The 23,825-nt window shown below is 40.9% G+C and overlaps 1 protein-coding gene across 5 annotated transcripts in view; it reads left to right on the top strand.

Moving 5' to 3' along the window:
• PCDH1 (protocadherin 1) overlaps nt 1-23,825 on the top strand; it is a 142,955-nt gene that overhangs the window by 21,168 nt on the left and 97,962 nt on the right. For all 5 annotated transcript variants that reach the window (XM_060774266.2, XM_060774265.2, XM_060774268.2 and 2 more), the window contains exons 2-3: nt 1,968-2,779; nt 7,851-10,043. In XM_060774266.2, coding sequence (XP_060630249.1) covers nt 1,985-2,779; nt 7,851-10,043 — 2,988 coding nt within the window. In that variant the 5' untranslated portion in view covers nt 1,968-1,984. The remainder of the gene's footprint in view (nt 1-1,967; nt 2,780-7,850; nt 10,044-23,825) is intronic.

Here is a 23,825-nt window from a genome sequence, read left to right as displayed (position 1 = left end):
TCCTTGCAGTTGCTAGCTGTTTTCAGTGAGCTCAAGAGCCATGGCAAATCCCAAGCTTCCTCTGAATCTTTGAGCAGGAGATAATGTGTGCTAAGTACCTTTAATGCTCTGAAGCAATAGTCCTTCTTCCTGGTCTCTGTATTTCACACAATTGAGTTTTGCATTCTTTTTTGTCTCTGGGAAGGTCATTGGACAAATTGCTGCCCCATCTGTCGTGGTTTCATGAGCTAGTCCCTAAAAATAGGATTTTCCAACTACAGAGCACCCAATTGTGTGAGAGCACAGATGACCACTTGAACAATGACAATTACCAGATGAGTAACCTCTCCTAAATTTGCAGAATTCCTTGGCATTGGGCATGCCAATGGAATTGTAAACCACTGTTTAAAAGTGCTGTAAAAATACTAAGTAAAATTAATTGATCATTTATACCAGGAATTGTAGGTCATATCCATCGATGTTTCCATTATTCTCCAGCTTATTTCCCATTTCCTGTGGCCTACAAGTTGGGCACTGGAAAGTTGTTATGCGAATATTCACTCAAAACCATCTGCTTTGTGGAGCTGTTTTGGAGAAGCAGTATGAAGTGAGATAGGCAAGAGCCTTTTTGTCCCAAATTGCAATAATTTTGCTGTGACATATAAAAAAGCCAAATCTACCTACCAACTAATCCATTAGTTGTTTTAAAAACAACTAATGGATTAGGGAAAATTTCCCCTCATTTGATATGGTTGACCATTTCACTTTGTATCATGAAAGAGCTGTTCTTGTCACTAGCTACTACTAGAAAAGAAATGTAGATTATGCCTCATTGGGAAAAAGAAATAATAACCCATTTTTACTCAAATTTAGAAGGTCACATTTTAAAAACACAATACAAATTAAAAATATACAAAAAGTGAACGTTAAAACAGAATTATTAATATTATTTACTACATTTATGCCCTGCCTTTCTCACCCCACAAGGGACTCAAAGTGGCTTATGAATTCCAGAAAAAAAAAACCAATGCTGCATATGAACATAACAATAAACATACCAGATCAAACTATAAAACAAATTAAAATGCATAGACAAATAAACATAGCAAATAATAAAACAGATTAAAACGTATAAAGTTCTGAATCTAGATTCCAATCTTGATTTTTAATGGGGTATATCATGGTCTCTGTAACCAGTTAACAGTCTGGTATAGCCTTTTGGGCCAGCTGAAATTTCCTAACACTCTTCAAAGGCAGCTCCACAATGGTGCAAACTTGATGTAAGTAAGACATATATTGCCATGGCCAGATCCGACTACTCAAGAAAGAGGCACAGTTAATGCACAAGCTTTAAATGTGCAAAACGGTCCTGCCCATTGCTGAAACATGGGGCTCCTCAACCTTCTTGTGCTTCCAGGTTTCCACTAGTACCGTCCCTACTTTTTGCAGGATATGTTTGTAGTATCAATGTGCCTATCTTATTATTATATTCAGCATTATCTGCAGGAACACACGTTTTCGTAAAGCAAAACATATACCATATAGTTGTAGCTGGTATCATCATGGTTTCATAGATCTCCCTGTCTCTCTTTTTCTCTCTGGGGTGGGGCTCTTACCCAAGCAAAATACATAGAGGCCATTGCAGAACACTCCTCCCACTCCCATTTCTGCCAAGGTTTACTGCACTTCCTGCGGTGACTAAAGTGTGGAGTAATAGTGGGTGCGGCTTCCTCCCATGACAGACAGGTGTGGCTGGTCTGGTATCAAGACTAGGGTGATTTACGGAGGCACCTCCAAGGCTGGGAATACTTCACCTGGTCCCGACAGACAGGTAGGAACATACAAGCATTCACCTGCATCACAGAGAAGTTGTGTATATAGCCCTTAGCAGCTGACATGCTGCCTCATGTGTAGAGTAGGTGAAGATATCTCAGTTAAGAGAGGCACATTTTCCCTAATGCCCTGTTCTCTCTGTTTTTTCCCTCCAGCTCTGCCACAGTTCAGAATGCAGCAGCTGGTTTCCTGCCTGGGCTTGTGGCTCTTCCTCCAGCTTCCCTGCCTGGGTTCTGGGACACGTGTGGTGTACAAAGTACAGGAGGAGCAGCCACCCAACACACTCATTGGAAGCCTGGCAGCAGACTATGGCTTCCCAGATGTGGGGCACCTGTATAAGCTGGAGGTGGGTGCTCCCTACCTGCGTGTGGATGGCAAGACTGGCGACATCTACACCACAGAGACCTCCATAGACCGGGAGAGCCTGCGGGAGTGCCAGCAACTCTTTCCAGGAGACCCTTGTTTTCTGGAGTTTGAGGTTTCCATCACAGACCTGCTGAACAATAGCCCACGCCTGCTGGAAGGGCAGATTGAGGTGCTGGACATCAATGATAATACACCCAACTTTGCCTCTCCTGTCATCACACTAGCCATTCCTGAAAACACCAATATTGGTGCACTCTTTCCAATTCCGTTGGCCATGGACCGTGATGCTGGTGCAAATGGTGTCGCTTCATATGAGCTTATGCCTGGTTCAGATGCCCAGAAACTTTTTGGCTTGCAAGTTGCTGAGGACCAAGATGAGAAGCAGCCACAGCTGATTGTCATGGGAAATCTGGATCGAGAGCAGTCCGAGTCCTATGACTTAACCATCAAGGTACAAGATGGGGGTAGCCCACCACGGGCAAGCAGTGCCCTGCTTCGCATCACCATCCTGGACATGAATGACAACGCACCCAAATTTGAAAAGCCTACATATGAGGCCGAACTCTCAGAGAACAGTCCAATTGGTCACTCCGTGCTGCAGGTGAGCCCCTCCTTCAGCAGCTCGCTCAGAGCTTGTTAAGTTATTTTAAATGTAGCAAGTTCCAGGACATACACATCCCTCACAAATTAGTTACTGCTTGAGTTACAATTTTGAAGTAACATTTAATATCCCCATGTCTATAGTCTACCCACCATTGTGTATGGCCACATTGTCATAATTAGAAAAGTAACTGAAACAATTAAGTTACACCAAAAACAAAGTTATCTTTATGTTACAATCTCAGTTGTTCCTCAGTTATTGGAAAGGGATATTGATTTAAAGTAACTATTTTCTTGTAACTACTCACTTTCCATTAGTCCTCAGAACAGTGAAGAACTATATGATTCCCAACTAAATTACTTTCCCACTTGCAAAATAAAAAGAAACTATTCTTTCTAGCTATAAGATTTGAGTTGGCCACAATTTTCAGAGGGTTTTTTCTTCCCACAAATAAAAAGCATTGCATTTGGCAATAGAGAGAGGAGACACAGGTGTGGTGATCTTATTAAGCGATTTCCTGAGGATAGAAGGAAGGAAAACTTGGCAGTATTCAAACTATATTAAAGGTTTAGTTGGGGAATTCCAACTACCTTAGACATTTAGAAGACTCTTGTGGTGGGTGACACTATCACTTCAGAATCAAGAGTAGAAGATCTGATTCATTGTTTATAGCTCCTAAAAATTCCTTCATGTGGAAATCTTGCACATCAAGGAGATGGCTATTTGCAGTCTTTCTTTGTAAGATGGGTGGAAATGAGGATACTCAGGTATTGCCTGAGGCTTGAAGATGTAGATAAACTTTGACTTAGGAATTCTCCTGGAATAGTTTCGACTCTGGGAAACAGTCTTGAGTTGCACCAGAAGGCCATTACAATAATTATTAAATTGCTCAGGAAAATAGCCTCTCATTTCAGAAATTCTTATTGTATCTGCTCTGATAATTTCTCCTGCATCCTGTTTGCTGCCTGGAACACCCATTGATATGTTAATATCTACTTTCTGTGCCATGTGACATCTTGTCCAATTGATGGGAAATGTTTGACCCTACAAATTATGGCATAATCCCTAACAATTCATATGCTGGTTAGGCCAGCTGGGAATTGCAGCCCACCATCCAGAAAGTGATCTGTCCTGTCTGCCCTGTTCCAGCAAAAAGCTTCTGTTGGATATTTCCATAAATACCCATGGACATATGTCATGTGGACTGAGAAGATCTATTAATCTGCAATGGTTTATTTTACGAAGCAGAAGGTAAACATACATTTGACTACTGTTACTTGTACTATTGATCTAGATATTAAGTTCTCATTCTTGTGATGAGATACAATTACAGCTAATTATAAGTGGCCTGGTGTCATTCTTTATTGTTGCTTGGTAGTTTGGGGAGAGGCAGGATGAGGAAGAGGCTAAATTACACCAGAGCCAAAAACTTTCCCACTTAGGGGTATAGCCAGAACACAAAACAGGAAATTGGAACAGGGCAAGGGAAGGCCTTGGTATTTCCTTCTCCTTCAGGATGGGAATGCTTGAGATTCAAAACAGCTTATCCATCTTCATCAATTAGGATGGTGTAGAAGTCATCCATCTGTGGTGTGTTTTATAAGGACTTGGATCCCTTATATACAGAAACATCACCACCACACTGATTTTAATGGTCCTGATCATTCTTCAGTATATTACTTCTCCCCCTTTGACTGTAGCACATCAGATTGGCAACAAGCTTGCTTGTAGATTAATATAACTGATTCTTCAAAGATGCAGCCTTGGGGCAATTCTTAGGAGGGGCATCAACTCAGGCATTGCCAAGTTGCCCAATGAAGTGGCCACACATTTACTCTCTTGTAACTTTTGTTGCTATTTTGATGTCAGGACCTCTTTTATGCCCAAGGGGATGGAGCAAAAATGCCTCCCATCCCCATTAGCAGAGTCACTTCACTGGTTGATCCAAAGCTTTAGTACAGTCTCACTTCCTTGCTATTGCTGGGTCCCTGAAACCTGCTCAGCTGGGTTTTCAAACTAGTTTTCTTGGCAAATTCTTGGCATACCAGGATGGGAGAGGTGGCTTCGCTACTCAACCAGTCAAACTAGTTGCACTAGAAAATCATGGAAAGAGAAACGCTTCCTCTCAGCCTTAAGCTTCACCTGGGCTTTGGATCAAGAACATAAGAGCCTGGCTGGTTTCCAGACATGCATGTTTTCTGTGGACAGCTGTGTTTGCAACTAATGCACTGTATGCAATTATCCTTGGTGGCAGCAGATAAAGATTGTGTTACTATCTTGAAATTACAGAGAACTTCAATAGTAAGTTATAGAAATTATGAACAAAATTTCTTACTGTAATGCTAATTAATTTAATTTCCATATAAATGGGAAAGTGTAAAGGAACTCCAATGCTGTCCTAGTAAACTTCAAAAGAGACAGGGTCTCTCATGTGAGGGAAATGGTAAAAAAAATCAAAAAGAAAAAATCATAATGCATCCTGCTCAAAACCACATCAATAGAGCTCAGCTAGTACACATGCCACAGGTGAGAAAAGGGAGTACATAGTTTAAGAAGTCACCAGCATAGATTTATAAGAGGCTTTGTTCAGAAACTGGAGGTCTTGACCAAATAAAGTGAACGTATAAGGACATAAACTAGCAGACCAGAAAATTAAAGATGCAAACAAGGAGTTGGGGGAATACATTGCATTAGAATGATACATCAAGATCAGAAAGCAAGCCGAAGGCAGCTGGATCACTGGATAATGTAAGAGAGCAAAAGATATTGCAGAGGTGCTCAGTGAATTCTTTCCATCAGTCTTCACTGCTAAAAAACTACAGGAAAATACCCAAGCATGAACTGATATTTCCCAGAGGGGAACATGAGGAGCTTCGGTAAACAATAGTGACCAGGGGGAAAATTCAATATCTCATTGACAAATCAGGTAGTAATAATAATAACAACAACAACAACAATAATTTTATTTTTTTATACCCTGCCTCCATCTCCCCAAAGGGGCTCAGGGCGGCTTACATAGGGACAAGTCCAAAGAGCACAGAATTAAAACATAAAATCAAAACAAAACAAAATAAGAACATATCAAAATAAAGCATAACATAAAACAGTACCATGCTGTGCAATAAAAATGCTGAGATCAGAGGGCTCAGAGTTTGTGCAAAAATTCCTAGATAAAGCTAAGGGAAACTGCAAAATTCAGTAAGACAGGGCTGGGAGGATAATGTCCTTGGGCCTTAAAATGTCAGAATTATAGAGTGGAGGGCCAGGCTAAAGTGCCAAGACTAAGATAACATTGGGCCAATTCTTTGGAACTGTGTAATCCAAAGCACAACAGAACATCCATGTTTTTAGGTTATTGTGGGAAATGGACAGGGTAGATGCCAGTCTGATCTCCCTTGGTAGAGAGTTCCAGAGCCATGGGGTCACCACCGAGAAGGGCACCTCTAGATGATCTAAGGCAGTGGTTCTCAACCTGGGGTCCCCAGATGTTTTTGGCCTACAACTCCCAGAAATCCCAGCCAGTGTATCAGTTGTTAGGGTTTCTGGGAGTTGAAGGCCAAAAACATCTGGGGACCCCAGGTTGAGAACCACTGATCTAAGGGCTCGTGTTGGTTCGTAGGGGAAGATGTTATCACGAACATAGCCAGGTCCTGAACTGTTTAGGTATTCACCTGAAAGTTCTTAAAGAGCTCAGCACATAAGTTACTCATCTTCTAATTAAAATAATCCTCCAAAAATTAGCCAATCTGGAGCACATTATCAACCATTGTCTTCATTGCATTGAACCTGATAGGCCTTCAGTCTGGTCTCACAAGATTCTGCTTATGTTTTGTATTTATTTATTTTATCGATTTGTTTCTCCAAATGGCACAAAAAACAACCAAAAGATCTAAGTTAGAGCACATTCCCTCATGAGGAAACCCTAAAAATTCAGACTTTAGAAAAGACATGAGAGAAAACATGATGAATAGTTATGGAATGTCTTCTGATGTTGAGAAAATATAAGAGACAATGATTCTTCTATTTGTCTCCCCTAACAATTCTGCCGAATATAACTTGTGGTCATCCAATGAAATTAATCTTTCACTATAATCAGGAAAACAAAATAATATAAATAGGATGCAAATGGACATTGCACCAAGTTAATGGGAATATGTTTGTTGGGCATTGGTTAACTGGCATCTTCATGTTCAGAGGGGATGCATCCAAATTTTCCCAGAGCCACCTGCTTGGTGGAACCAAGATGTCACAGTAGACAAAACTTTTATGTGATCTAGCATAAATTTTATTTTTCCCAACACTTTGGGGTGTTGGGAAAAATATAAATTTGGTTCTCCCCAGTCCAAGTCCAGCAGTGCATAAATGTTTAAATGCCATTTGTGTCAGGATCAGGCAACCTTGTAACACTCCCTCTGTTATTACTTAGGAATCTGAGGTGCGCCATCTTGAATTTGACTCATGTTATTAAATTGAAAGAAAAGGAGGCCTCTGGGCACATATTTAGCCCAAGCATTTGTTTTCATTATCAGAATTGAGTTTATGATCCTTTCATACAAAATACTACTGCTGTTCTTCCTCACTTTCATCAAACTAGAAAGTTAAATTCATTCTCATTTACAATTTCTGTTCTTATTGTTAGGCAATTGTAATTCAGAAGCCTTTTCAGTCTACTTCAAATTAGTAGAGGTCTACCAGGAGTTTTTGATTTGTCTGCTGTCTATTGCTTTTTAGATAGTAATTCTGCAAGAACATCTGTTTAACCTAACAATGGGCCACAAGCAGAAAAAGGTGTGATACTTCTGGTGTTTGATTGGTATGTTCCATGCCTTCATAGTTTGCATGGTCACTTAGGAGGAGGAGGAGCTGCAGTGAACTGATACATCTGGAATTGGTATACTATAGGATATTATAGTTCTGGATCAGTGCTGGATATTATAGGATAGGATATTATAGTGCTGGATTTTATACTGCTGTTTTAAATGCAAGGGGTAGACTACTGCACTTAAGGTTGACAAGATAGATTATCTCAAGCACAATATATTCACCTATGTACTTTCTATTTTCATTGTAGGTAAAGGCCAATGATTCCGATCAGGGTGCCAATGCTGAGATTGACTATTCCTTCCATCAGGCTTCAGATATGGTTCGCCGACTGCTGCGCCTGGACAGAGCCACTGGACTCATCACGGTACAGGGTCCTGTTGACCGCGAAGATGTTAATGTGCTCAGGTTTTCAGTGATGGCTAAGGATAAGGGGGCCAATCCCAAAACTGCCCGTGCTCAAGTGGTTATCACCATCAAGGATACTAATGACAATGCCCCATCCATTGAAATTCGTGGAATTGGACTGGTCACCCACCAGGATGGCATGGCCAATATTTCAGAAGATGTACCAGTTGAAACACCTGTTGCATTAGTACAAGTGTCTGATCGAGACGAGGGTGAGAATGCCGTGGTTACTTGTGTGGTGGCTGGTGATGTACCATTTCAGTTGCGACAAGCCAGTGACACGGGCAGTGACAGCAAAAAGAAGTACTTTCTGCAGACTACAACACCACTGGACTATGAGGCAGTGAAAGAATATGTTATTGAAATTGTGGCTGTAGATTCTGGCAATCCACCCTTGTCCAGCACCAACTCCCTCAAAGTGCAGGTTGTTGATGTTAATGACAATGATCCAGTCTTCAGTCAGAGTTCAACAGAAGTGGCCTTTCCTGAAAATAATTCTCCAGATGACTTGGTGATGGAAGTGAGTGCTACTGATGCAGACAGTGGGTCCAATGCTAAATTGGTGTACTCCTTAGTGGCAGAGCCTTCATCCAAAGGTATATTCTCCATTGATCCAGAGTCCGGTGAAATCAGAGTGAAAACCGTGTTGGACAGGGAGCAACGAGAGCGCTATGAATTTTTGGTGGTTGCAGCTGACAAGGGTACCCCTAGCCGCAAGGGAACTGCCTCAGTTGCCATCAATGTCATGGACCGCAATGACAATGACCCAAAGTTCATGCTAAGTGGCTACAATTTTTCTGTTATGGAAAACATGCCACCCTTGAGTCCAGTGGGCATGGTGACAGTAATTGATGCAGACAAAGGGGAGAATGCCTTTATTCAGCTCTCAGTGGAGCAGGACAATGGTGATTTTATCATCCAGAATGGTACTGGCACCATCCTCTCCAGCATCTCCTTTGATCGTGAACGGCAGAGTACTTATACCTTCCGACTTAAAGCTGTGGATGGGGGTGATCCACCCAGATCTGCTTATGTGGGGGTAACGATAAATGTACTTGATGAGAATGACAATGCACCGGTCATCATCTCTCCATCCAATGCCTCCTACAAGCATATCCTTCCCCACACTAGTCCTGGCCAGCAGGTCATGAGTGTTGGAGCTGAAGACATTGACTCTGGGATCAATGCTGAGCTGCAGTACAGCATCACTGGTGGAAATCCTTATGAGCTTTTCAAGATTTCACCTCAGAGTGGAAACATCACACTGGAAAAGGAAATCCTCCGCAAGCACCACGGCCTTCACCGCCTGGTTGTTCGTGTAAATGATAAGGGCAAACCATCTCGACATGGCACAGCTTTAGTCCATTTCTATGTCAATGAGACACTGACTAACCGCACGGTTTTGGAGATTTTAGTGGGACACAGTTTGGACACCCCCCTTGAGATTGACATTGCTGGTGACCCTGAATACGAGCGTAGAAAGCAACGCAGCAACATCCTTTTTGGTGTCATTGCAGGCATAGTAGCTGTCACCCTGGTTATTGTGCTTGTAGTACTAGTGCGCTACTGCCGTCAAAAAGAGGCTAAGAGTGGCTACCAAGCTGGTAAGAAGGAAACCAAAGATCTGTATGCTCCCAAACAAGGTAATAAGGGGAACAAAGCCAAGAGTAAGGTAAAAAAGAGTAAATCTCCCAAGCCACCCAAACCAGCCGAGGATGAAGAAGAGACTGGCTTGCAGAAATCTCTTAAATTCAACCTTATGAGTGATTCGGTCAGTGACAGTCCCCGCATCCACCTGCCTCTTAACTACCCACCTGGGAGCCCTGACCTGGGCCGTCACTACCGCTCCAACTCTCCCCTTCCTTCTATCCAGCTCCAGCCCCAGTCACCATCTGCTTCCAAGAAACATCAGGTAGTACAGGACCTGCCAGCCACCAATACGTTTGTGGGCACTGGAGACAGCAATTCCACAGGCTCAGAGCAGTACTCAGACTACAGCTACCGCACCAACCCTCAGAAATACACCAATAAACAGGTAGGCGAGTTCGTGCTGCACCCTCCCACCAGCCCCTCATACCATACCCGAGCCATATGGACAGAGGTGTGGGAGTGACTTGGACTCATCTCACTCTGCATGAATGGACCTTGATCCCTTGGCATGATGCAGGCTGGAGCCTGCAAATGTCCTGGTGCAAGTTGTACACCATGGACTGCTCAGGAACGAGGCAGCCTGCCAGGCCAGCACATTGAGGGAATAACTATGTGTGGGTGGGTAAGTGCCTGTCTGGTCACAAGGAACCAAGGCAGGCTGGTAGAAACTGGGAAGAGAAACCATGCTGTGTGAGAGGAACCCATTGGTTCCATTGAAGGGTCAGAATGTTTAACTGTTGTATTCTGCTGAAAAATGCATTTAATTGAGCCACTAGTAGGCGGTGCCCATTGCCATTTTTTAAAAACTCTGCTGAAACTAGCTTTCCATTGAAATATCTGATAAAGATATTTCTGCTACAGCAAGCTATTATGCATTTGAGAAGCTTTTATAACAGTGGACCTTGTGGTGTGGCTATAATGAGGTTTCTCTATGTGGAGAGCATCTGACTCTGCAGCTGGGGTAGTGCTGGGTCTCTGTTCTCTTGAAGGTGCCTCTGCTCTTAGGCTATTGCTGCATGCCAAGGGATAACATCTGTGAAGGGCTGAATTTTTGAGAGCATGCAGAACAGGAGATAATGTTGCCTGGGTGTAGGATTTCCACTCTTTTGGGAGTTGTCTTTGATGCAAGGGGAGATACCTGCAGAATGAAAGTTTCTGGATGGTGGTACAGAAAAGTGATGACTCTAGCTTGCAAGCTCAGTAATATACTCTGAATGTTTGCAGGTGGTGGGACTTCTCTAGGCTTTCTGAGCTATCTGTGCATGCTTCAGGCTGATGTGCTGTGGAGGTTATCAGGGTCAGAGACAGGAGGGTGGGAAATGTGTTTTCCCTTTTTTTCTGTTGCCATTTTTTGATGGGAGAAAAGAAAAAATGAAATATAGAATATATTCTTTTAGAATTATGAATAAAATATTTGAAGTGTTCACACATTTACTCCCTCCAAATTATCTCTAAGAACCATATATCAAGCAGACTTTTATGTAAGACAATGCATATCATCTCATATTGTTGCAATTTCTGGTCTTGGTTTCCTTTTCTCATTTCATTTTATGGGAATACATCGGCTTAGAAGACTAGAGGAGATTTTTGTTTTTGTTTTACTGATGCCCATGGTGTCTTTCTATTTTAAATTGTGTTTAAATTTTGGCCTGATCCTCATAAACTGTCAAATGCAAAGAGGTTCCTTATAAATCAAGTGCTCCTTACAATTATAGGCCTTGTAGCTTGATTTGTAACAACAAAAAATTTTAAAAGTGAATTCCATTTGTAATGATTTTCTGAATAAACTATACCTTTGATATATAAAATTTGGTTTTTACCTAACCCAAGCTATATTTAATGCTTTTTTAATTTTATTTTCCTGAAGTAACAAAAGGCTTTTAATTCTATAAAGGGTACTTTGTTTTCAAATTTCTTTAAAATTCTATTTTTCCTGAAAAAAATGAAAGAAAAATATCATTTGCCATGGTTTCAAAATACCAGGAAATTTTATATCGCTAGCCTGCGCAGAGTTCAACAACAAAGCCAAAGTATTCAGGGGAAGATGCTGGTCTCCCTTACGTTGTAAGATTTTTGTCCCTCCCGTGGGATTTGTATGCTCTTATTTTCCCTCAAAACTGCTTAGAAAGAGGTTTGCTTGTTAGCTGACTACAATAAAAGTTTGCTTTGCTAGCCAGTGTTCTGATGTGGGAGTGATGGGTTTTGCCCTACATGCTATGGGAAGAGGCAGGAAGAAAAGGGGGTTGTCAAAGAAGTTCTGCCAGGAAGGTTCCCCATCCCTCAAATAATTCAATGCTCTATTTTATATTGTTTTTTGGTAGCTAGTTTTTTGAAAAATTAGAGATGATGCAAAGAAAGAAAGATCTCCCTCAAACAAAGGCACACGTTGCTTTCTCTTTCAATAGTATGTGAAAAATATGAAACATTGCAATCAAACTGGTTTAGCTCTATTATATACTGCGAATTGCCTCTTTGACATTTTCCACTACCAAATTTACTATTTTAGAAGCAAACAATTCCTATCTCATTAGAAACATTTACATTTCTCTTCAGTTTCCTGAAGGAACTCGCATCATAGTAACTGCTCTTTATAGTCAGATATATTTTAGGAGGCATGCAAGAAGATTTTTAGCAACAAGCAATTTTGCAGTAATCACAATTATCATCTAGGTACTATTTTTTATTGAAATAACCTTTTAGGTCATTTAGCAAAGCAATGTTGGATCAGAACAATTGGAAGCAACATTTTTTTAGTTGTGTGTTTTCTATAGTGAGCTGATATTGGCCTATTTGGTCCTTCCCAGCCCCAGGTTCATCATTACATCATCTCTGTTAGCTAAGCCAGACTGACAGACTGCAGATAGCTCCAGGTCACCCTGCAAAATAATGGATGCTGTGTAGGGATGCAAGCCTTGTTCAAGGTGACCCTGAAAGCTTAATATATCCTATGCAGGGATACAAACCTAGCTCAAGGTCATTTTCCAAGTTTAATTAATGTTACCTGAGGATGAAAACCTGGCTCAAGGTCACCCTGTAAGCATAATAGATCCTATATAGGGATGCAAAGATGGCTCAAGGTCATCCTGCAAGCCTAATTGATCCTCAATCAGAAAGCAAATTTGGTTCAGAATTATCCTGCAAGCAGAATGAATCCTATGTAGAGATTTGAACTTGGCTCAAGGTCCCTCTGTAAGCATAATGGATCCTATGTAGAGTTGTGAATCTGGCTCAAGTTCACCCCCGTAAGCATAATGGATCCTATGCAGAGATTTGAATTTGGCTCAAGGTCACCCTGTAAGCATAATGGATCCTATATAGGAATGCAAACATGGCTCAAGATCACCCTGTAAGCATAATGGATCATATGTAGGAATGCAAATGTAGCTCAGGGTCACCCTGCAAGAATAATGGATCCTGTGTAGGAATACAGACATGGTTCAGGGTCACCCTATATGCATAATGGATCCTATGTAAAAATGCAAACATATCTCAAGGTCACCCTGCAAAACATAACTGAGCTATTTAGGAATGCAGATGTGGATCAAGGTCACCCTAGAAGCATATTATTATTATTATTATTATTATCATCATCATCATCATCATCATCATCAACTTTATTTATATCCTACCTTTCTCCCCTCAGGGACTCGAACAACCACAGAATCAAAATGTAAAACAAAGCAAATACAAACATTTAAAAAAGTAAACATTAGTGTATGGATATAAAGTTAGAATACAAGAGATGCTATGTAGGGATAGTAATTCTAGTTCCAGTGCCCTAACTCAGCCTTTAACAACCTACAGATATTTTGAACTATAACTCCCTGAATTCTTAATCATTACTCATGTTTGCTAGATCTGATGTGAATTAAAATCTGAAACATCTGGAGGTAATTAGGATGGGAATGCTGCTGTTCCTATTGTACCGCCCTTTATCATCCTAAACCTGTATCATAATCAGTGACATACATAGGCCCATAAAGGTTACCTCCCAGGGCAAATGATTTGCTGTACCAATGTGTTGGATCACATAAGTGATTATGCTCAGAGAATGTAAATGCCTTTAATCAAACATGTTAGGTTGACTCTTGTACTGCAGGAACTGTTTTAATACCTTCTTATTGAAAAGCCTTAAATATTCTTATTATAGACTCCTTAATGGCTGCATGGTTTAGGTGTGTTTGTGTGTTTGTTTGTTTCATTATTTACAAATATGCTTTCATTTGGGACATTCTCTCTCTCTCTCTCTCTCTCTATATATATATATATATAGTATTGCACCATTATATGTTTACAGAGTATGACTTTTAACCAGTTATAGTCTGCCTAAGATAGTACACAGGATGGATGTGATAATAAATTGGAAGTGATGAGCCAGAATTTCAGGAATTTCAGTTCCTAGAGCTTTGGGGAATCTCCCAAGCAGTATTGGCACAGCTCCAGAATGGTCTAGCCCAAATTAATTGAATGAGGGTAGACATGGCCCAAAGAAGATTGTCATATCAGGCATGTTTACATAAATGTAGACCTTGGTAAGATGAATGAAACTTACTTCCATGTAAGCAAATATTGAGAATGTACATGGCTCAGTAATCCAGTGGGGGCATGCAACTCCATATTCTTTTCTGAGCCCCATTTTCTCCCTCCCCCCTCCCCCACACACATATACCCAATTACTTTAGTTCAAGGGACCACATCTCTACAATTCTATTCCAACTCTGCAATTCTGTGTTTTAGTTGACACCTCAAATTCTTTTATGGAGCAATATTTAGCAATATTGAAGCACAGATTTGGTTTTTCTTTTCTTTTCAAATATCTTATAGCAATATTTCTTCGTTCTCTTTAGATTATTTTGCTAAAGGATTTTTTTAAAGAAAAAAATCTTTTAAAAAATGGGATGCATATCTAAGAAGGTGTTACAAGGTAGCTTCAGTCATTGTTTTAAGGATCGATGAGCCTGAAACTGGGCAAGGTGAGGGTCAAGCTGATTTCAAAAAAGGACAGTGAAGGCAAAGTGTTGTAGACTGAGATGCAGCTGGATGGCCACTCCTTTTGCTGGCAGCTCTCTCCACTCCTTCCTTTATTCTGAGGACAAGGGAGCTTTGTGAAAAGGTGCTAGCTTGGATTTAAAATGCCATAGGCTGGGGATTCCTTACTGTGGCCTGAGACAGTAAGGCTGTGATAATATTGAGGAAAGCCCCAAAACCAAAACCCTTCTAGCCTTGTATCATAATATTGAATGCTTACCTCACTATTTTTTTTTCACAGAAGTTCTATTCCTTTAAATGAGTATCTTTGAAAGTAATATCCATTCCAGATCTATTTGGGGGTTTTTTTAGTTTACTTTCAGTGAAAGCTTAAATCTACAGGTTTAAAGCCTTGAAAATGGAAATATGGTATATTCTTGGATTTCAGGAAAGCAATTACAGTACTTGATGGATCCCGCATAGGCCATCGAGTCTAAACCCCACCCCGCCCCTGCCCTCCAGTCCCCATTTAGTTCAGGAAATCCAGGTAGGTCATCCCCAACAGGTAGCTGTTTAAGTTCTTTCATGCCATGCAGAAAAAGAAATCCCACCACCACTCTAGCCCATTGACTCCACTGCCAAACAACTCTCACTGTTGAGAAATTCCTTAATTTGGTGTCATCTGAAAAGTTGATAAGCATACCCTCTAAAACTTCATCCAAGTCATTAATAAAGATGTTGAACAATACTGGGCCAAGGACCAAAGCCTGCAGCACTCCACCAGTCACTTCTTTCCAGGATTAAGTGGAACCTGTATAATCTGTTCCACTATTTTGACAGACTAGACTGTATTTTCTTGCATCTTTCTTTTTGCCTTTTTTTGAAGGGAGGGAAAATGTTTGCCCTTCTCCAGTCCTCTGGCATTTCAGAAGACTAAACCAATCTGTTCTCCAAGATTTCTCAAGAATGAAGGCAAGTGGTTTGGAGAGTACATCAGCAAGTTCCTTCAGTATTCTGGGATATGGTTCATCTGGCCCTGCAGATTTGAACTCATTTAGGTTAGTTGGGAGACTCCTGACTAACCTACCTGTCCAGCTTGATTTGCAATGCAAATCTCTTGCCAAGGTCTCAGCTGTTCCTTAGAAGTATACAGTTCCCTTTTTGGGAGAAATCCGAAGCACATAATTATTGAGTGGTTCTGCCTTTTTATTACGATCTGTTACCATTTTGCTCTTCTTACTAAACAGTGTCTCCTTGGTTTTTCTCTTGTCTTGTCTTGAATATATCTTTTTTAAAATCCTTTTTGTATCTCTTTGCTTGCCAAGCCAATCTAAGCCTATTCTGACCATTAGCTTTCATTAGTACTATTCATGCAGGCTTGGGCTGCACATCTGTCCTCTTCCTTGGTGATTTGGCCCTCCTTCCATTAATTTTATGCATACAATTTTTCCTTTTTATTTCCTCCTTAAGTTTGCTGTGCAACCACACTGGCCTTTTCATATATTTCCTATTTTCTTCTCCCATGGGATTGCTTATGATTGTGCTCTTTGCAAATCCTCGTTCAAGAAGTTTTGTATCAGCTGCAAACTTGATCCCCATTATTCATCATCTAAGCCATTGAAACAAATATTGAAGAGTGTCAACTCCAGGACAGAACTCTTGTGGCTCTTGAAACTTCCTTCTGGTCTGAAGCACAACCATTTGGTGATGACTCTTTGAACATGGTTTTCCAACCAAGATTGAAACTTAATCAGGTAAACATAGAAAAAAAATGCAAGAACAAATGTTCATGTTAATAACTTGAAAAAGACACTCCCTTCTTGGTTAAAACAGTTTCTTACATGAGTAAACAACAATATTTTAAAGGTTCAAGTGAAAATTGAGTTTTCTTTATCTGATAAGTTAGTCTGTAATAACAGACTACAGTTTGGTGAGACATTCAAGATGATGCTGTGCCAAGTGAAGTATACTTATGCCATTGATATGAATCAGTTCACAGATGCGTGATTATGATAGAATCCCATTATTTGCACAGGGGATTCCTGCGGGGAGAAGGTGTCTGACTAGCACTAACCGGAGCAGTAACAACTGATAGGGGTGTTTGGATAACCTCAGCAAGATTTGGGCCAGGAGATAGATTGTAGGAATGTCCAGGCGACAAGGAGGAGACACAGATTTGTGAATAGAGGCATAACACCTAAAGTGTTTTGCAACATATTGCAAATATAAGGTTCAGTCTTGGGAGATATACTACGCTTCTTAATATAAGCATCAATTTAACAAGGAAGTGGAGGACATATTCCTTCAGGGCTATATGTCTGAGCCAGCTCATACAGGTCAGTCATAAAAATATTGATTAGCAAATGACCTATAGATTAGCTATGTGGTACCCTATAGGAGACCTCCCTCCAGTCTGAAACAGTCTGATGTTTTGTGTAGTTGTTCAACTATATGTGTAACATTCAACTCACATACATTTTGCCAATACTTCTTCCAAGGCATCTTTAACATACAGTACGGCTTGTCACATGCAACTACCATGATATATTAAAACTAATAACTTCATATTTTTAAAAGGGCTTACAGTTTATCAGACATTATTTACATTTGATGAAAGTGCTTTGCCTTTGAGTAAGCAATGTATTCTTATCCAGGGACCTCATCGGATGGAGGTCCATAAGCCGTGGGACAGCAGAGGAATCTGTGGGACAGTGGGATAAACTATCAGACAGCTCCCCACATAATCCCCTTACCATCACACACAGTTTCCCATCTGCTTCCGGCTTCATCCGGTAATGTCCCCGGTTTCTTGAATGAGAACATGGTGAGTCATCCGTGTTCTCAGGGCAGCCTCTAAACATGCTTTTGAAACTGAGCTGGGATGGAGTCCTGCAAAAAGTAGCCCTGCATCATGTGATGGGCTCCTTCACTCTCCATCCTGGTTGTGTCTCCATAGAGTCCTAGGACAGGGGGGAAACCCCATGTGATGAGGTTACAGGTGCTCATAGACCAATTGACTAATCTGTTCAGGAATTTTCCCCAGTTATCAAGCTAAAAATCTGTTGTTTCTCTGATTCAACCCCCAGCCCACCCCTTTAAAAATGTGGACATTTGTTTTGTGAACATCTGTCCTAAAGTATGCGGCAGAAATGTAATTATTATACTCCCTCTTTCCCTCACTTTCATACACAATTTTGCATGAGAGAGGATAAGCCTTATTTTCAAGGAGGAAGAAGTAATAAAAATAAGGGTGTGTACTGCTGGAAAGATTTAATTCAGAATCTAATTTGGAAGACAGCCTAATTCCTCTTGATCTGATTAAGGGGCCTCCAAACTTGACCTGGTCTAAATCCAAAACTTGATTCAGAAATCCAGATCTCCAGCCACCCCTTTAATTAGCACTGGAAATTAGCAAGTAGCTATTTCTTTAATTTTTCTTTTTGTCTAAATTGCATTAGATTTTCAAGCTTCAGGAAATGATTTTTGAGAGGCAGAATTTGATGAAATGCTCAAGGATATTTATCCCTGAAAGGAAATAAAATCTACCAAGTTTCAAGCTGAATAAATTCAACGGGTTTTGTACAAAAGTAGTCTTTCCAGTTTGGGAGTTTCTAAAGATCAGTGGATTTATCTTTCTCCACTGTTGGCAGCAATGGTTATAAGAAGAAAATGTTACAGAAGACATGTCCTTTAAAAAAAACCTCATGAAAACATTATACTGGGTGTGGAATCCTTTAATGTAAGGGAGGCTTAAGCAGGGGTGGGATGTTGTATGGCAATATAGTTAGGATCATAAAGTTGGAAGAGGTCTCATAGGCCATCAAATCAAAATCTTCTCCCCTTCCCTTGTCTCAATACTGTAAATTGAACTAGATCATCCCTAGCAGATTGCTATCCAAGCTCTTTTTGAAGACATCCAGGGAAGGAGGCTACTACCTCTCTGGAAAATTGGTTTCACTGTCAATCTGCTCCTGCTTTCAAGGATTTTCTTCAAATGTTCAATCAAAAACTAGCCCCCTGTGATGCAAAACGAGTAGACCAGAGGCACATCTACATAGACCACTGCCCATGGGGCTGGTCCAGAGTGGCAGTCCTCCGGACTGATTCTAGGGGCAGATACACTACCCACTAGACCATCCAGTGAGGCCAAATTAGATTTGTACCCACTAGACAGCCCCCGATGTTTTGGCCACCTGTGTTGTTGTTGCCATAGCTGTGGCCATGGAGGTCCAAAGATCTTCTGGCCATTTCTGGGCTCCACCAAGTCACTCAGGCTTATATCAGCAAAGGCACCTGGGGTGGCCAGGAACTCTTTGGAACTCCATGACCACACTGACTGTGGCAACATGACACAGGTACCCCTCTGTTTTCCCCATGCCACAGAGCACAAGTAAAGCAGGATGGTGGCACTGACCAGTATGAATATCAGAGCTGGTTCCAAGTCAGAACCAGTGCAGATATCCACACTATCCCAATGTAAAGAGCTACTCTGGAGCTTTGGAGAAACTCCAGAGCATTCTTCAACCTTCCCTTACATGAAGTCCAACTGTATTAAGCAGCTGTATCCAGCATTGGTGGTGAGATAGCTCAGTGCATCATGTAAATGCCACAGAGCCAATTCTTGCCCACTTTGAGATATATTGTCCTTGTAGAATATTCTTTTGGTCTTGCCCTCTGGGCAGCAGACAACCAATCTACACTTTCCCCTCTTTTACAGCCCTTGTGGTATTTACAAAGTGTTGTTATGTCACTCCTCGGTCTTCTCTTCACCAGGCAGAACACGCCCAGTTCTCTCAACCTTTTGTAATATTTTCTGTAAGATGGCTGCCAACTTTCAGAACTCTTGTGAATGAAAAGAAGAGTGCAAAAAGTATTAGAATAATGTGTTTCCTTGTTAATTAGTCCCAAAGCTTTAGACAGATTTTATTAGAATAAAAAGTTCTGTAAAGAGCTAATATTACATGCTTTAATTGGTCAATCACATGCTATAGGGGGGAGGAAAGCGCATAACTGTTTGGCTGAAAAAAGTGTAAAGACAGAGACCATCTGTCATCAGTTTGCTGTTGCATTGTAAGAACAGTGTACAAATTAATAATTCTTAATGTAAAGCAAGAAACTTTTAGAAAGATTTGTAATCATTTTGTTCTACTGAAATTTTCTCCATATGTGCAGAAACCCCACCTTTTTCTTTTTTATGTTACATTAATAAGATTCGCAATGTAACTGACAAAAGGAAACATATCTGTAGATAAGAATCCAACATGTTTTATATCTACCTCTCTACCCCGATTTTTGTTATGTTACACAGAACAAACCAATTGACCCGATACCATGGTAGGGGAAAACTCTGACCTCCACTTCCTTGGTGGTTTCATTGTTGAATCTAACTCTATTCCAGTGCAACTCTTAATCACAGAGACATTCTTATCTACCTATCCCTTGGGTGGAGATTCAGGGTGGAATATAATGTCATCAATTATGTGGTAACATGTGCCCTGGTTCTCCTGGTAATGACTAAGCATTCTCACCTGTTAAGGAAACTATGGAAGCCTCACTTTTGTAATCCAGCCTGCCTCTGGAACCTTGTACAGAAAATGGATAGGTTCAGTCAGAGAAACCAAAACCTTTAGTCTGCAAGATCTAAGTGGGGCTGCTGAGGATGGAAAGATTTGGAAATCTCTCATTCATAAGGGTAATCATGTTAAATGGGACATGAAGGCATTCATCAACAACTTCCTGGCTGTGTTTTCAGATCTTCTGGAAATGTTCTTCTCTCTATCCCACAACTCTCAGAGGTACATGTGATGGGAATAAGGGTGAGGCCCTGCTCCCTGGCTCTAAAATTTCCTACCCAGAGAAATTGAACATGCACCCTTTTTACTGTATTTCTATAGGTAGTGAAGACATTTTTGCTGGACAAACCATCAAGGAATGATTGCATAGGGGGGATGCACCTTGTTTAGGTCCTGAATATTCTCTTTTTAGCTTTTTAATGTTTTGAACTGGTTTTATGTTTTTAATACTTAAACAACTCTCAACTTTCGTATGCTGTGAAATGTTAAACTATGTTTTATCTGCTATAAACCACCTTAAGACTCAAACCGGGGAAAAGGTGAGACATAAATAAATATAATCATCGTCACCATTATCATCCCAAAGCAGTACCTCTTCCTACTAATACTTGAGTTCCTGGATGAGATCTTGTCTTCCTACTAAGCTACAGTTCAATGAAACCTACAGCCTGTTAAGAACCAGATGGAGAAATTAGTTCAAACTAACACACTCTGAATACCTTGCATTGATAATATACTTGGTATTTTCATGGTCTTAATTAAGACCTGAGAGAAATCCTCAATAACTCTGTACTATTCATCTTTAAAGCCCTGCTCATCTACTGACTGAAGTACTGTGGCAAATATTTCCACTGATTATTATACTGTATAGGAAACTGTGGAAATGTTAAGTTATCTAGAGATTGGTCAGTACAAAGGGTCATCAACGATATCTAGAGCAGTGGTTCTGAACCTGTGGGTCCCCAGATGTTTAACAACTGGTAAACTGGCTGGGATTTCTGGGAGTTGTAGGCCGAAACACCTGGGGACCCACAGGTTGAAAACCACTAATCTAGAGGGTCTTTGGGTTTGCTAATTGCTATCATCAATTCGTTCTCTTGTGTTCATGGTTGACATCCCTGGAGGCCTGAGGTTCCAGTGGGATCCTGAAAACAAACTATTAAATAAGCATTTACATCTGCCCCATCCCTGGCTTTTCATGCCCTGTGCATGTCTTCCTGATAGAATGGTGCCTGAGATGTAGCTGGAGCTGTCATTCACTCCCAACAGATAAAAGAAATTGAAAGGATTTTTTGGCCAGAACAATAATCTGGGATTATGGTAAAAGAAGTGCTAGGCATTAAAGCATTATGTAAACATGACAGCAGTGATGATGGCCACTACTGTCCTCCAGAAGAAGGGAGGGCATACAGTTCTCCTTTGCTTAAAACTGGCAAACCAAACATGTCCTGGAAATCCTTTAGGAACCTGCTCCAGAGTGATTTCTTATTTCTGCCATAATTCCCACATTCATTTACATGCAATATGAATATCTTTGAAAGAAACCATAGCCATTTTACTTATCTACTCAGTCGACTCAAGGTAAAAACAGTATTGTCAGACATTTTTTTAAAGCAAAGTGGTAGGAATAAATGCAACAGATCCTTTTGTTGTACACATTTGGGTGCTAATTTTATATAATACGGTAAGACTCCTGTAATCATGAAAACCATTATTGCAGTTTCACTTTCCCACATCCAGGGGAAATTGTCTCTCTAGGAATTTGCTAGGCGATTCTATAGTATGCTTTCCTCAGAAGATACCATAGATTTACCCTGGAGAATTTCTAAGTTCCCCAAGACAACTCTGTGGTGTGCTTGGACTGGAACTCAGGTAACTTAATGGAATTCAGTAATTCACTGTTTTCAGGTAAATGCAGTCTGGGTGGGAACATCTCCCCCACACATACGAGGATTTTGATATATGTAAATTAAGTTTATTATACAAATTTTATATTATGCAAATTAAGTAGAGTAATTGTTTGTATTGTTTCCCTACCTCTATGTTTCAGCCTTTGTATCACATATAGTAAGCTAGCATTAAGCTGGGAGAGTCAATATAGTGTAACATTTTGAGTCAGAGAGGACAGATAGGGAGATCCAAGTTCATATCTCTGCTTGGTCGCAACCATTACTTGGCTCAATTGTTACCTCTCAGTCAAATCTATCTTGCAACACTATGGTAGAGAAAATAGGGTGAGAGAACCATATAAAGCAACTCTATATATTGCTGATGTTACACAGATTACCATGTATACTAATGTATAAATCAATCTCATGTATATATTGAGGGCAGGTTTTAAAGTCAAAATTATGGATTTTGTTATGACCAATGGACAGGTGGAGGGGAGAAGCCCCACAACTGCCTCGGAGAGGGAGGCATCTATGTCTTTCTCCATGTGCACATGTGTTCAAGCACCCTCTCAAACACATCGGGGAGGGGGGGAAATAGTAGAGGCTGCTTCCAACTTGTAATAGTCATTTGCAGCGTCCAGTACATAGAGAAGAGAAGAATGGGAGAGCATGGAGGGAGTGGGCACAGAGAGTTAAGGAGGAATAAGGTGCAAATATGGGACAGAGAGAAAAGGAGGAAGAACCTTGGTTGTGAAGGAGTCAAGGTTACTTTCCCCAGTGTTTTCCTCAATCAGTCAGTCCCTCTCTTCCTTTCTAGACAGCCAGCCAGCCCTATGCAAGTGGCACAACGTGCAATGCATCCATACAGTGCATAGCAATAGAGCCCTCCACCTGAGTCAGGAACTAGCATTCCAAAGGGGAGAACAGAGCAATGGTCACAGCAGCAGGAGCCATGGCAGAAAAGGAAAGAGAGGAGGGGTGTTCTTCTGACACTTGTGGCACCTTAACACTGCTTCCCACCCTCCAACCCTCCTTCAGCCAACCACCATGTGCTCCTGCTCCTGTTTTGACTTTGGCAGTAACAGCATAGCGTGCTCCTCTCCTGCCACTTCTGGGTGGCTGAATGACCACATCGAGCTTGAGGGCTGGCTGTTTTGGCAGCAGTCCTTTGTACAGTGGCAGCAATGGCTCCAGAGAAACCTTAAATCATCACTGGCAGTTATCAGCCAGAAAGGAGGAATGCATGGGAACAGGGCCTCACCAACCGAAAAGAGGAATGCATCAGATGGGAGGTGGTTTGGGTAAAGGTAGGGAAAGTGATCTTCCACTTGCTTACACATGAGTAGACCATCCCTTCCCCACTCTGAGTGACCCAGAAGGGAAGGTGCACCATAGGGATTATGGTACAGAAGGTGAGCCATTGGGTTGCTAGCATGTGTCTCGTGTGGGTTGGGGGGATTCTGGAGGTTGCAGCAGTGGTAGTCAAATGGGCACCCAGGCATTCAAAAAAGACCCAAACTGGTACTAGAGCAGAGGGTACTTACATTGATACATATATAACTCAACTCATGTTTTGTGGTCAATTTAACGAAACAATTTTGACTTATGCATGAGTATATGCACTAATTGACTTAAGTCAAACATAGGAGTCATATTTGGTTTTGTTCATCAGTTTACTTACATATGTGCAGGAGACTTACAAAGTGCATTAAAATGGAATACTACCAAAATCAA

Source organism: Anolis sagrei, chromosome 4 (assembly GCF_037176765.1).
Source record: "Anolis sagrei isolate rAnoSag1 chromosome 4, rAnoSag1.mat, whole genome shotgun sequence".
Lineage (NCBI taxonomy): Eukaryota > Metazoa > Chordata > Lepidosauria > Squamata > Dactyloidae > Anolis > Anolis sagrei.
Note: the sequence above shows the minus strand (reverse complement) of the source record. Positions and strands in the feature narration are given on the sequence as shown.